General features: G+C 40.9%; 1 protein-coding gene and 1 long non-coding RNA gene across 2 annotated transcripts; both read left to right on the forward strand.

Moving 5' to 3' along the window:
- The first annotated feature begins 1,055 nt into the window (after nucleotides 1-1,055).
- LOC147455552 (uncharacterized) lies at nucleotides 1,056-2,750 on the forward strand. The gene has a single exon (XM_086514310.1). It carries the CDS (start codon nucleotides 1,142-1,144, stop codon nucleotides 2,447-2,449), a length of 1,308 nt encoding a protein of 435 aa, XP_086370436.1. The 5' UTR covers nucleotides 1,056-1,141; the 3' UTR covers nucleotides 2,450-2,750.
- Nucleotides 2,751-4,527: 1,777 nt separating this feature from the next.
- On the forward strand, nucleotides 4,528-11,753 carry LOC147455553 (uncharacterized). Its single transcript, XR_015188486.1, has 4 exons — nucleotides 4,528-5,000; nucleotides 10,159-10,468; nucleotides 10,547-10,902; nucleotides 11,233-11,753. It is a non-coding gene; the product is annotated as an uncharacterized LOC147455553 (long non-coding RNA).
- Nucleotides 11,754-14,902: the final 3,149 nt, after the last annotated feature.

Here is a 14,902-nt window from a genome sequence, read left to right on the forward strand (position 1 = left end):
CACAAGCGAGGAGAGAAACTCAAAATTGGAAATCATAAAGAAGGGAGTTGAGGAGGGAACACCTTAGATACATGAGGCAAATTGAGAGTTGAAGGATTCAATGGACGCAGGCAACCAACTTGAGCTAGTTGAGGGTATCCAAGCCAATTAGGGAACTAGAAGAGAAAGAGGAGCCCATCGGAGGCATTAAGGGAAGAATTGATCGATAAAACTCGGAGCAAGAGAACTAAAGGGCATTTAATGCTTGGGAAAGTCAAAGAAGGATTCAACAAAGGGTATCCAATGTTCACAGGTATTCAGAGTTAGGGCTGGGATTCAAGGATTGAAGGAAGACTCGCAATGTTCGGGAAAAGTGTGCCTCAGCTTAGCCTTGAGCCAGTTGAAAAACCAAATCAGCCGGTACATGAAAAGAGGGGGAGAAGGAGAAAATCCGCTTGGAAAATTTAAGAAATTGCAAAAATGCCGGTTATTTTGCAAAATTTCCTCTTTGAATCTATCTTAAAGGGAATTTTGTATGTTTATGAAATTAATTTTACTCGACATTTAGGAAGAGGAAATATCCGAGCAAGTAGAATCTCGTAGTGTAATTTGATGATAAAAGTTGTACAAGTGTTGTTTCAATAAAGGCTCCACTGTTTGGGAAAAATGTGTCTCAGCTTAATATCATGCCGTTTTCAATTTCGAAAATGCCGGTTGAGGGCAAGATGAAAAGGAAAAATTCCGCCCTGACATAGAGTAAAATATCGGAAAAATAACCAATTTTTTTGAAATCTCGTCTTGGCAAATTCAAGGAAAGGAATTTTGTATGCTTGGGAAAATGATTTTTCCCCAACACATTATAAAGCACTGTGTTTTGGAGTGGTATTAAGGTGCAAAGCTTATGCCATATTCCAATAAATTTTCTTCTTAAAGCTTGCGTAGCCACGGCATAGAGTAAATATGTAAAAGCAATCCTATCAAAAGGTCTCCATTCGAGCCAGCACGCGATGATACAAGAAAGGTTGCTTCATTTCTAACTTTACTTTACTTTACGTGGATTGGAAAGATGCTATGGTCCTTCCATTAAGCAACTAGCTGTGCTCGCGCGCGCGTCTTCCGCTTGACATTTGTTTTGTTTGAGAGAAGCTGCACACGATACCTGATGAGCAGCTCGAGTGATCATGATAACGAAGCTAGTGGGGTGGACAGGAGCTCAACGATTGATGATGAAATAAGGGATTCTTATCTGGAGGAAGAGCAGCTGCAGGCACCGGAATGGCTCCGATTGATTGACATTCACGCAACGTGCTCGTCCGGGGAGGTGGTGCTCGTGGATTTTTGGGAGCAACAATTACGTCCCGGCAGGGCATATGTTGCCATTTCCCACACCTATGGCATGGAGGTGTACGAGGTTTTTGACTGCCGCTGCACCGCAAAGTTCTGTAGTGAGCGGGACGTGCCTCCACGCTGCTGCGGGTTGCCCTGTTCGCACCAGACGCCAGGGGCAGCCATGGATCAGCGTAACAGGGTGGTGAATGACATCTTGAGAATGTGCGGCATCGTCAGAGAGGCGGGGGTTAAGTATGCCTGGCATGATGGAGTGTGCATAGCACAGCACGACAAAGAGGAAGTGGATGCAACCATCCAATGCATGGGATGGATCTATTTTGCGGCTATAGAGACCATTGTCTTTGTGCACTACGTGGGCCGCCCTATGGCACCCATTGCACCCTGTGGATTATCAGCATATGAGCTTACCAGCCGTTGGCATACAAGGGTATGGACTGTGCAGGAAGCAGCCTTATCTAGAGGCAGGAGATACTGTGTGCGCGTGTGCACTTCAGCTGCAGCTGGTGGCGGCCCTAATTTGATCAGTTTTAGCCCCGGGGAGTGCCGCAAGCCAGAGGAGTTTGAAGAGAAGGTACAGGAATTTGAGGGCAAGATAGGGCTTTACTACAAGGAGGAGTCTTCTAAGGTAGATGTAATCTCGGAAGACACCTTGTATCAAAACCTCAACAGGCTTCAGAAAGCTTTAGAAGCTTTGCGGCTAGAGGCCGAGAGACTGCACATCAGCTCTCTCTCCTCAGCGCGGATCGACAAGTGGTATCACTGTGTCGACAGTCTCCTTGTACTTCTGTCGTTCATAATGTTCGACACCTATCCGACCAACCCTGTCTATTTCCGCGCAGCGCTGCATCAGTGCAGTTTGCGAGACAGCAAGCATGTGGGAGATCGGATCAACAGCATTCTGGGGCTAGCAGAGGTGCACGACTTTGTGGTGCCCAAGGATGACCTGCCTGGCATGGAGGCCTGGACAATGGAGTTCTTCCGAAGGATCCAACCGGAGCCGGGCCTGGCGTTGGCTGCATTTTGCGTAAATGTGAGCCTTGAATTGTGTGACCGGCAGTACATGAAGCACTCATGGGTGCATGGGTTCCCGTCTTGTGGAGGCAGCTGGAGGTGGAGCTGAATCCCAATTTGGAAGAAGGAGAGTGCATTAACTTCAGGGTGCGCGAAGAGGACGGGAAGCTGGAGCTTCGAGGCAAGCTCATGTGTGTAGCAGTGAAGTTTACTCTATTGCAGCACCAAGAGGATCTTCCACTCCCCTTCCAAAACGATGCATCTTCAGAAGCTGACCTGCGGCAAGTATATCACGATCTCATGCAAATCAAGAACGCCCACGGCGCAGATCAGCAATTACTGCACATGAATCTCATCTTCAGACCTCAGACACGCCACACCTTCTCCAAGGCAACGCTCTCTCTGGCTCCTACATGCTACATGGGCGCCTGGACATCGGTGGCGATTTGGTGAGAATTAGGGACGGAGAAAGCTTCCAAGCTTGCTTGGTTTTCTCCTTCCTTTCTAGCAGTCCCGTCGCAGTAGATCGTCCCACTCTCATAGTTCATCGACGACAACGTCGTCGTCGACGGTGTTGCCTTCAAGCTTGGTACTTTCAGCTTCGGCGATGGTGTCTTCAAGCTTGGTACCGTCTTCTTCAACGTCAATGTTGTCTTCAAGCAGACACAGACATCCATGACGTCAACGATGGCAATGTCTTTAAGCTTGGTACCTTCCGAATGTCCGACCTTTTCATGCGCATTGCATTAGATCCTGACCATCCTGCCTCTACGATCATTGAAGAGCTTGTGTTAATATAATTTACAACTAATTAGTATTCTTGTAAGTTACTTCCTCACAAATTTGTTACCGAGTGTTTATATTCTCTTAGGTGATCATTTTGCTTGCATTATTTGAGGAGTTTTAAAATATGTTTTTTTTAGTGCTATGTATCCACAAACTTGATTTATGAGACAATGTGTCCTGTTCTTTGGGTTTTTCTAAGATTGTCACCTTTTTCATCATAAATTTTTTTATTTGTGAGGTTTAGCATTAGTAATTCTCAACATGTTTTCATGTTTATGGAGAACCAAATGTTCAAATTAAGAGCTATGATCTAATTACAAGGAATTTTCAATTTTGTTTTTTAATCAAATCTTGCATTTTCATGATTTTTTTTTTTTGGCTTTAATGAAATCTAAAGGGAATTTGCTTTGCATAGGTGGATTCCATAACACAGAAAGATTTTTCCTTGAGTGCGACGCTTGATATCCCATATTGCTTAGTATACAAGGATGAAGTTGTATGAATTGGTGATCTAAACTTCTCATTCTTTTAGGTTCACCATTTTTTGGAGGGGACTTGGAAATAGATACAAAAAAGTTAGGTTTTTTCCATTCTGCTAACCTATGATCAAAGTTTATATTGCCATGCTCAATACTGACAATATATATTTATTTCTTTCTTTCTTTATTTCTTTCTTTCTTTCTTTCTTTATTTCTTTCTTTCTTTCTTTGTTTATTATTTATTTATTTACTTATTTATTTGGTTCATTTAATTTCTTTCTTTGTTTATTATTTATTTATTTACTTATTTATTTGGTTCCTTAAATGAGCTTTTATATTCATGAGGAGCCGTGGAGTATGTCAATAGTACATAAAAGTTCTCACTAAGAAAGATTTTGGTCATGATGATGAAGTACTAAAAATAGCAAACAAAAAAAGACTGGGTTCTCGTTTGTGACATCTAAACTCCATATAAACTATTCCATATAGATATAAATTTGAAGATTTTGATTAAATATTGTTAGTAGCTACTAGATAATTGGTTTAATAAATTAATAATTTTGATAAAAACTATACTAGCTACACTAGAATGACTTTCATTCATGCTATCCCAGGTCTTTTTTGTATGAAATAGATCAAAACTAGAAATGATTGTGTTGAGCCAAATGCAATAGTACATCAATTGCATCTTGTAGAGAGAGACACTACAAGAGGTGCTCAAGTTTAGCGACACTGATTGTGCGATGCTCAAAACTCATGCCGTCGCTATGAACATCGCTATATACCGATAGCTATACACTATAAAAACTTCAAAGCGTTTACCACAGCCCTTTATCGCGTTTTATAGAGAGAGAGAGAGAGAGAGAGAGAGAGAGAGAGAGAGAGAGAGAGAGAGAGAGAGAGAGAGAGAGAGAGCAAAATGGGGTGGCCAAAGGGAAGAGAGGAGAGCGGGAAGGATTTATTTTGTAAATTAAATATTACCTTGTATATTACTGTGCATAATATTGCATATATTACGTCATAAATTTCAAAAAGGAAGAAACCACGGTATGCCGCGTTTTTTGCAGCATACCTTGCTCTTCTACTCCTACCGCCATCGCATCTGCAACCATATTCTCTCTTTCTCTCCCTCTCAAAGCTCACACCTTTATCTCTTCTCTTCCTCTCAAAGCTCACCTCTCTCTCTCTCTCTCTCTCACTTACTTTTTCTCCTTCACACACACACACACACACACACACACACACACACACACACACACACACACACACACACACAATCAATCTTTGGTGGAGCGCTTCATCACTCGACGATCATTGGAGAGGAGAGGGTGGACCACAATAGGGCTCTACACAAGAGGACCGCAAGAAGACTCTAATGCTAAAGGAACACAAGAGGTAAGCTTCTACACAATTCCTCCCCTCCTCCCCCATTGTCTTAAACACACACACACACACACACACACACACACACACACACACACACATTAGAAATGTTAGATTCAAAGATTTTGTACTTCTTTCATGTTTGGTGTAGGTGCTTCTTGTAACATTTAATGCACTATTAACTTGTGTGTAGCGGAAATTGATAACATAACGAGCATTTCATTAAGAACAAGTTCCTAATGAGCATAGAGAGAGTACTTAATTTGAGAAAGCAACCTAGCAATTTACACCTAGCTGACAATACTTGAAAAGAGAGAGAAATAGAACAATTGACAACAGTTGAGGACCGGATTTACATGGAGCCGGCAGTCCCCCCTCCATAAAGGCTTTGTATTATAGCTTCTCACATCAAAGGAGACTTTTGTACAATACAATTCTTGTGTTCCTTGAAAAAACTCGTTGTTGCAATGAAGATGGAAGCTTCATGCACCAAATTATGCTTGAAAAACACAAATAGTGTCCCTAGCCTTAGTCCCAAGACCTCACACACCTTCAAAAATGGTGAGAGCTAGCAGGGAATGAGGATAGATTGAGAGGAAGAAGAGGTCTCTTACGAGAAAGAAGTATTCTCCTCACATAATCACTCCAATAGCATAGCTTATCTTAGTAATTAGCATGGTAGAGGAGATGAGCATGCCATTGAAGCTTGGCTCTTGGTTGGATTTGTATTCCATAGCCAAGAGTTGTTGGTGTAGGCCTCTACTTCTCAATGCTCGGAGAAGGATATGGAGTTCTTCTTGCACACATGAGTTGTGTGTGTGTGTGTGTGTGTGTGTGTGTAGCAATGAGTTAGAGTAAAATGCAGCCTTCTCTCTCATCTTGGTCGACCCCTCGTGTTATTTTCTCATGCTGGCATCCTATTAGCTCCTGCAAAGCTTAGCTAATGACAATTTAGAAGCATAATTGCTAGCCTTGTGACACGTGCATGTCCCGCTTTTCCCTTTTGTGAGAGATTTAGGTAATTAAATAATTCAATTAAACTCTCATTGGACCTCTTAGTCTTCTGGCCAATAGGAATCAGGCAAGCCATTGGATTGCTAAATGCTTATTGGATCCCTTGGTAGATTGTCCAATAGTCTTCTAGGGAGCTTAATTTCTATTGGTTCTTTTATCAAGCACTTTAATATTGATTATACTTATTTTAACCTAGCCTAATTCTCATTGGTCCACCTCTATGGCTATCCAATAGGATTTGAGGGGAGGTTGGGGGCAACTGGCCTAGGAGCCTGTCGTGTGTTCAGTATTCCCTTTGTGTAAAGGGGGAGCCTTGGAGTGTGTGTGTGTGTGTTTTTCTCTCTCATCTCCTACAATAAGGGCTCGCCCCCTCCTTCCTAGGGATGTGGGAAGACTTTTTAGTCTTCCCATGACCATCCAATTTTCCCCTTGCTTTGGCCATTGGATAAAAGAGTTAATTTTTGGAACCTTAGCCTATGGAAGTCTTAACGGAGCTGAACCTTAGGTTTTTTAGGCCCCATTGAAGCACATTTCTCTTTTGCAGGTTGTCCCCCTTTGGATCCCTATTTTCTCTACTTTGGATCCCTGACATAGATTGGTCTGGCAACCTTACAATATTCTAGCTTTTACTCCCCTGGTACTTCCCCATATTAAATGATCATTTAACATGAGAAAATCATTTGGGAGTATTAGATATTAGTTTTTATGACATTATCTCTCTCTTGAAATCATAGTCATCCTCAATTATGAGGTCCCGGGGGGTTCACCTTACATAGTATGTAACCTATCACGTGAGTTCAACAGAAGGGTATTTAAATCCCTTAAAACTTACACAAATAAATTTACATAAGGATATATTTTTTACAAATCTCAAAAAAATTTACAGAATTTAAAAGAAAAGGGTTCATTATATTTCCTAGAAAATTCATAGAATAGGGATTTTAGAAAAAGAGCCTGAACGCATGTGATATAGTGGTGTTAAATATAGTGAACCCCCGGGTATGAGGTAGAGAAGATAAAGCGTAGCATTAGTGCGTTGGCTAGCGGATAGAGGATCCCTATTTTACCCTATGACATCGTCCCAGAATGGATGACTAGTTCATTTGGTGCTTGAGAGCGTTAGCTGCTGCAAGCATGTCTGCACATTAGTCCGTATCAATATTTCATAGTAGAGTGACAAGCTCTACTTGGTGTTCGGGAGACATTATCTCCACAAACATGATCCTAAGCGTGCATACTCATTAATATGTGCACACAATAAAGAAAAAGAGAGTCTTATAAGCAGAAACTTTGTTCATTTATATATGTTTACATTTGAGTACTCTAGGGAATCATTGTAAGCATTGACAAGGTTTAGGTTATTCTCTAGTTGTATGCCTTGCATCCATCTAGCATCTTCAAAAGGATAATTTTTAAACTTGATAAGGTGTCGGCGGATAGTCTTACCGCCTCGTAATACCTTGTCTTTGTGTCAGAGAATGGACTCGACTGTAGCACCTCTTCTTGGTCCTCGATCTTCTGTGGGTCTTCAATGATTGCTTCTTGAGGTGGCTCTCCTTTGTAAGGCTTTAATAGGCTCACGTGGAAAGCATTGTGCATGAGCCAATGGTTGGGCAACTTGAGTTGATAGGCCATCTCATTGATTGGCCTAAGAATCTGAAAGGGACTATAGTACCTCTTTGCAAACTTAGCATAGTACTTTTGGTGTACTGTAGGATTCTTGCTCGTTGTGTGCCTTAATGGAGCCTTGGGAAACTTGAGCAAGACCCAATTATTTTGTTTAAAGGCTAGGGCTCTTCTGTGCAGCAATAGCCTTTTGCCTTTGCTGAGACATGGATATAGCATCCTTAATCTTTTGGAAAGATTCTTGCAGGTCTCGGCTATATACATATGCAGCGAAGATCTTCCCATGTACCTTGAGTAGCAAGGAGATTTTTAATCTTCCCTCTATCACCTCAAAAGGTCCTTTTCTCATGGAAGTATGTACAATGTTATTGTAAGCATACTCCACTAAGGGTAAGTACTTCTCCCATTGGGACTTTTGATCTACTTCTGTGACATAAGCTTTTAGTAGATCAAGAATTGTTAGGTTAGCTATTTCACTTTGGCCATCCGTTTGGGGATGATAGGCCAAAGACAAGTTTAGCCTTGTACCTAAATTCTCAAAGAGACCCTTCCAAAAATTACTGGTCATTCTAGGATCTCTATCCGACACTATGGACATTGGCAAGCCATGGAACTTGAAGATTTGTGATATAAAGAGGGTTGCCATTTGATGGGCTTTGATAGTCTTTTTGACAGGTATGAAATGTGCTTGTTTGCTAAACCTATCTACTATCGTCCATATTCTTGTATTCCCATGGATAGACTTGGGCAATCTAAAAATAAAATCCATGGATATGCTCTTCCAGGGTGAATTAGGAATTGGAAAAGATTGAAGCAATCCAGGTTGCTTCCCTCTATCAAACTTCGTCTTTTGGCATACCACACATTTTGAAACATACTCTTGTATGTTTGCTTTCATGGCAGGCCAATAGAAATATGTTTCTATCCCTTTAGGGTAGACTGAATCCCTGATCTATGCCCCGCATAAGGAGGAGCATGAGATTCATACATTCCTTTCTGACATAGTGAGTCAGTAACGCATAGTCTATTGCCATAAAGAAGATAACCATCTTGTAGGGTAAATGCGCTAGCACTCACCACACATGGTGACCTTAAGGGAGGTAGAGGGAAAGTGAGAGAGAGATCAAAGTTAGATAAGAGGGTGAAAGAGGGAGGGCGGGACAGGGAATTATAGATGCACAAAGGAATCTTAATTCAGAGTATATGGGGCCTTATCACCAGTTTGAAACTATTGATAAATGGATTTGTGAGTATAATCTTATTGCCTTTATCACCGGTGCTTATCTCTCTCTCTCTCTCTCTCTCTCTCTATCTCCCTCAAGGTCAACAAAACAGGTGAGCGCTAGCACTCACCTATCTTGTTGACCTTGAGGGAGATAGAGAGAAAGTGAGAGAAAGAGAGAGAGAGAGAAGGTATAGAAATCTAGAAACTAGTATATAGATAATAAGAGAGATGATTGAGATAGAAAGGGGAAATTGCATATATCTAGCGGTTCATCATAGATATATTGGGAGTAGCAAGAGAAGGTGTCAAAAGTGCACTTGATTATTAAGTAATAATGTCCTTGAAACCATCTCTTTCCCACTCTTGCACCCTCCTCAGTGAGTTTTGTTCTCTCTCTCTCTCTCACTCTCTATCTAACTCGCTCAAGATAGATAGATAGATAGATAGATAGATAGATAGATAGATAGAGAGAGAGAGAGAGAGAGAGAGAGAGAGAGAGAGAGAGAGAGAGAGAGAGAGAGAGAGAGAGAGAGAGAGAGAGAGAGAGAGAGAGAAGGAATAGAGGAGGGTGAAAGAGGGGGAGAGAGCGAGTGAATTTATAAAGAGACAATAGATGAGATTTAGAGTATGTGGGGCATTAAGAGGTATGACCTAGGAGATTCTTGAGTCATCCGAGCAGGTATAAAGCGGCTATGAACAAGGTAGCAAGACATGTATACACACTTTATCAATGAATGTCTCAGTATCCCCCTCTATCTTGTCACAAACCTCTCTCTCCTTGTCCCGATTGTTCTCTATTGACATAATAATAAAATAGTAGAGTGTTATAATGTTTATAAGTAGAATGATGGTAATTGGTTTTGGTTGATTCTGTAGAGTTTCCTATCTTTGCATTAACGTCTAAAGTGGAAGATGGCCAAGAAAACCAATGCTGGTTCATACATTGAATTTATTTACAATAATGGAGAAGCTAAAACTTGCGTTGGGAAAATAGATAAGACTTCAAATTTGGCCAAGCTTCATGGAAGCAGATTGCCAGCTGGATGCTTGTCTATTGCTATGGTGGAGATATATGAAGGGAAGGATGCTCCCCTGCCTCATGTTCCTTCTAGAAATGAGGAGATGACTACTTTGAAGAAGACAAAGGATAGTTTTGTTGCATGGCCTATAATTGATTTGCTAATTTCTGGTTTCATTTCACTAATGGCTAGTCAGTGATATCCTCTGAGTGAATAGTGTTTTGTGTACATCTGCAATGGGTTAACTTGTTGAATGATCTTTGCTCTACATTTTGTTAAATATCAGGTCACCAAACTGCAGGGATTAAACCAACACAAATGTCAACATCTGCTACTGTCGAACACTATACTAGTAGCCAGCTAGTTAGTGTTGTCCCATCTCCAACTGTTTTGTCTGTGGAAAAATCTAAAAAGGCTACAAAGTGAAAGAAAAAAGTGCAGGAAGGGAGAGACACTATCAGCTCGGATGAGGATATCGATGATCGAGAGATGGAGGCTTACATGACAACAGGGGAAAATGCCGGGGGGAGTTTCCCATTAACAAGGATGTCACTGTACGACAGAATATGTTGTCCAAGCATCTTAAAAATTTAAAGGTGATTGTAATCCTTTATATTGAAATTAAGCTGTGACTTATGCAAATTGAGTTTTTGGACATAATTTGGTTATTGCAGATAGAGCATGAGACTCCGTTGCCATGGGTTTCTCTATGCCGACTGCTTAAACTAGAGAAAGCAAGACAGGTAAGTTGGGATTCCAAGCATCTCCAGCCACTAACAGATACCTTTTTGTTGGAGGGATATTTTTGAGCCCAAGGGATGCTTCATATGCTCTATCGATGCACCGAGCTATCCTAGCATCGATGTTGACGACGCTATCATGAAAACATGGGATCCATTGTGGCGAATGGTGAATGAAGAGTTTGAGGCAAAAATCAAAGATACATGTTGGGGTGACCTTTGTGGAAAAATGTTATATACGTGGGATGGGAACCATAGGTTGGCCGCTTGGATGGAAGTTCTTAAACAAAGTGAGTTTCTCTCTGTAGTTAATCTGAATGCACGTTTTGGGATGAATTTCTACATGATCTTTCCTATGATTGCAAGTGTGGCCTACAAGAAAGATATTGATTTGCATCCAAGGGTCGTGTCAAGCTTGTGGTGGTAGACGCTTCAAATGAGGCTGACATGCTGAGCATAGTGATGCGTATAAACAAATAAGAACCTTTAGGATGTTTTGATTCAAGTGTTTCCTTCAAAAACAAATAATATTGTCATTCTATTATTCTCAATCCAATGTAGATTGAAATGAGACGAGATACGTTGCAACATCCTGCACTGATATGTTATGGATGGTGCAGGCGATGGGGCTTTCTTTGAAGGAGGCAGTAATGGAGAAATTGCCGTGCGTGGTCTATAGTTGGATGCAAGAAGACATTGACAAGAGGGTAGGGTGAAAAGCATGGTATAATGTGCATGTGGCTCTAATGTCTCAACTACTGCATCCTGTGAGTGCCACTATGTTTTTTTACAATAGATTGTGCCAGATTTTGCATCTCACAACATGTATTTAATTATAATACAATACATGCAAGAAAAGTACACACTTGCATTGAAAAAGATCATCGTCGAGAAGGATAGAATGCTTCCTTTGAAGTTTCAAAAGAAATTATAAGAAGGAATTCTTTAAAACAGATGCACCGTCCAAAAAAATAACAAAACATGCCTTGGCCATTGTTGATCCAACTTTAGGAAAATTTGAATTCAAATAAACTAGCCGTTTTGCCTGTTCGAATTCAAAAGCCGTCCTTTGCTTGCTTTCTTAATACTAAAGGTTTAACTTCCTTAAACTGCCAAATAAAGAGGCCCTCCTAGACCCCATTCTCTTCCTAATGAATTTTCGCTACTCTCAAGTTAATAGGCCAATTCCATTACACTTGAGGACTCTGTGTTGTCGTCCGAGGGTGAGCATCTTGGTCTTCATTCTTTGTTGTCTGTGATGACTTTGTCATGTTTGAACTTCGTATCTCTAACACCTTCTATGCCATTGGCATTCGCACTATGATGTTATCTGGTACTTCTTTTGCTGTTACCACATGAAATTGAGCTATGATTATCTGTGGACCTTTTTGAATGGTGGTGGAGATGATTCCCCAACATTCTGCTCATTTGTCTCTAGATATGCTCACAAATTTAGGAGCATCTTCTAGCTGTGGCTGGCCACATTTTTTCCAAGTGCAAAAAGACATGAGGTTCTTGTCTAGCTGAAAATCTAGCTTTACTTAATTGGACAACTTTTCTTCGTTTTCACTAGTGATGTTGCACTTGATCTTCTTAGGATTTCTTTGTGTATTGATTGATTTTGTTGTAGTAGTGTCCTTGGGTTGATCTTTTTCTACATTGGCTTTGTCTTGATCACCTGCTTCCTTTTGATGTTGACTCATATGACTGTGATACTACACCTTTTTCTTGCAACTGTTGAGCACTGTCTGCGTGCATTTGAGTAACTTTTGATCTTAGAAGATCCACCGTACTTTCTGGCATAATTTGTCTCTTCAGAGAAGATTTTGGTGGTGACCTTTGTGTAGCTTTTTGAGCTTTTTCCGTTGATTTTGACCCGTCTTTCACTTGTTCTGGTAACCTGAGGCTTTGCATCATCTTTAGATACTCTTTGACTCCAAGTTTAACATCCGTAGGGGCTTGTACAAGGTCATCAATGTGCTGATAATCAAGGTCATGAATCTGCTGATAATAATTGCCATTTGCATCTCGATATGCATGGGTGAGCTTGGTCACATGCAATTGCTTGAACACTATTGGATTTGTCAGCTTTTGACTTTGACTTGTAGAGATCAGCTGAAACTTTTGCCCTTGATGATCTTTGTAGAAGCATTTTTTTGCAGATTTTGATGGGATCTGGGTCAGTGGGAAACTTCCAGCAACCATATGATCTTTCAATGGTTTTTGCTTTGAAGGGGTATGCTGGCTAGAAGTTCTTGGGCTTCTAACTGGTGTAGCATTTTCTGGTACTAGAGCTGAGACTGATGGATTTGCAGCTACCCCCTTCCTAGGGTGATCATTATAGCATGCTTGATTGTGAGAGCTGAAAACTATTTGGCTTTGGTCTAGTCTCACCTTTTGGGATTGTGAAGGCACACTTTGGGTAACATTGTTGATGTTCGGCATCTGTAGACCTTCTGCATAGTTTCCTATGTATCTCCGTGAAACAAGACAAATTATTCCCCAAGTCAAGCTATAGATAGCATTATCTTTGCCCTTATATTGTCTATCCCATGGGTCTCCTATGATATGAGCTTATGTGGTTTCAGGACCCAAGTCATCATAGATCTTAGACTCTAGTCTATATCTATGATTGTTTTGGTCAAAGTATATGCTCGTTTGGTCACAACATTGAAGCTTGATTTTCGATGGAGGAGAGTTTGGCTCTGAACAGATTTTTGGGTTCACTCGAGTAATATCCTTCATCTCTAGAGAGGAAGGGGTATAAAAATAGATTCTTTCCTCTGAAATGAAGCATCCTTTCTGATCTATCACTGGATGCACTTCTATGAGCTGGGATGTGGGCCGTTCAAACACTGGTTGATCCTTCTTGTACAGTTTCCCTTTTTGGTCCACATAGTGTGCATATGAATTATGTGTACCATACAATGCTAATATCATTCTGTTTGATGTGTCCCTTAGACTCTTGAATGATTGCACACTTGTGGTGGTGGATGAAGAATCATTTGCAAACCTTACACTCTTTTTAACCTTCGATGATAAATCGGGATTCACATTTCCAATTTTCTCCATGATTTGCTTGGTAGTTGATGTGTCCCTGTTGTTTGGATTTCTTGAACAATCTTCATGAAATGTCCACTTTTTCTTCCACAATATGAGCAATATGCCATGACTGGTGGTATTGTGGTTGTTTGTTTGTCAGATAGTTATGGAATGGTGCATGATATGGCATCATCTGTTGGCTCGCAAGAAGATCACTTGAATGTGGTTGCGTGTAAGACATCTATGTGCAAGACAAAAAGTAGAACCGTGCGCATGTTTTTGGTGTCAGCTATGAGAAAAGAGCAGACTTGGAGGCCATTGACATTCCATCACACGATGCTTGGTACGCTTCACTGCAAGAGGATGATGAGGAGGATGGGACACCAATGTGAGGTATGGTCCATCTTTCATTGGTTCCAAGTATACTTTTCCTTTTTTCTATTATTAAATCCTTTGACAAATATTTGTTGTGTAGGGGGCATGTCCCATGGGCATTGGTTCCTTTGGCAGTTGCTTGCACAATACACTAATGAGAATGACGTTGTTGTTCAATACGAAGGTCTTAATGGGTAGTTAGATGGGCTGTATGATGATAGTGTTTGAGAGCAATGGGGATGTCTCCAACAGACTAAACAATGTTTAAGAGATGCAAGCCCATCGACTCTGAGAGATTCAGGAGCGAGACAAGAGACTAGCAGAGGAGGTCGAGCATTCCCTAAAGGCAGCGTCTCTTTTGGAGCCGCTATCATTCCGTGGCATGTGCATAATGTGAAAGTAAAAATATCTACCTCACTCTTAATGTTTTTGATGTGTGGGACCAAATGCTACAATGTACATAGTGTGATATATACGAAAACGGATGCCATGGTTGCAGGCGTATACATACCATGTCGACCAGGCGAGGCCAGGGACGTGGCACCGTTGCATGTTTTAACACATTAAAGCATGCCTAATTGGCTTTAGGAATGTACAAATGTCAAGTGTTTTGAAGTGGCACGCTCATTATGCCTACAAAGTTCAATGCTAACGATCTTGGCCAGAAATAGTAAGGTTTATATGCGGGCGTAAAAGACGTGTCCAAAGTGCTGGTTCAACATGAAATTTTAGCCCAATGTATTTTCCCACAAATTTAGGTATTGTACCCAGCTCGTTTCGGCTTTTTACGGACAAAAAGGGACATTTTTGGGCAAAAAAGGCAACAAATAGCCCAAAAATAGAAAAATATGGCTCAAAAAGCTACATCAATGA

The sequence above is a fragment of the Adiantum capillus-veneris genome, chromosome 6 (genome assembly GCF_014529385.1).
Source record: "Adiantum capillus-veneris isolate H3 chromosome 6, ASM1452938v2, whole genome shotgun sequence".
NCBI lineage: Eukaryota > Viridiplantae > Streptophyta > Polypodiopsida > Polypodiales > Pteridaceae > Adiantum > Adiantum capillus-veneris.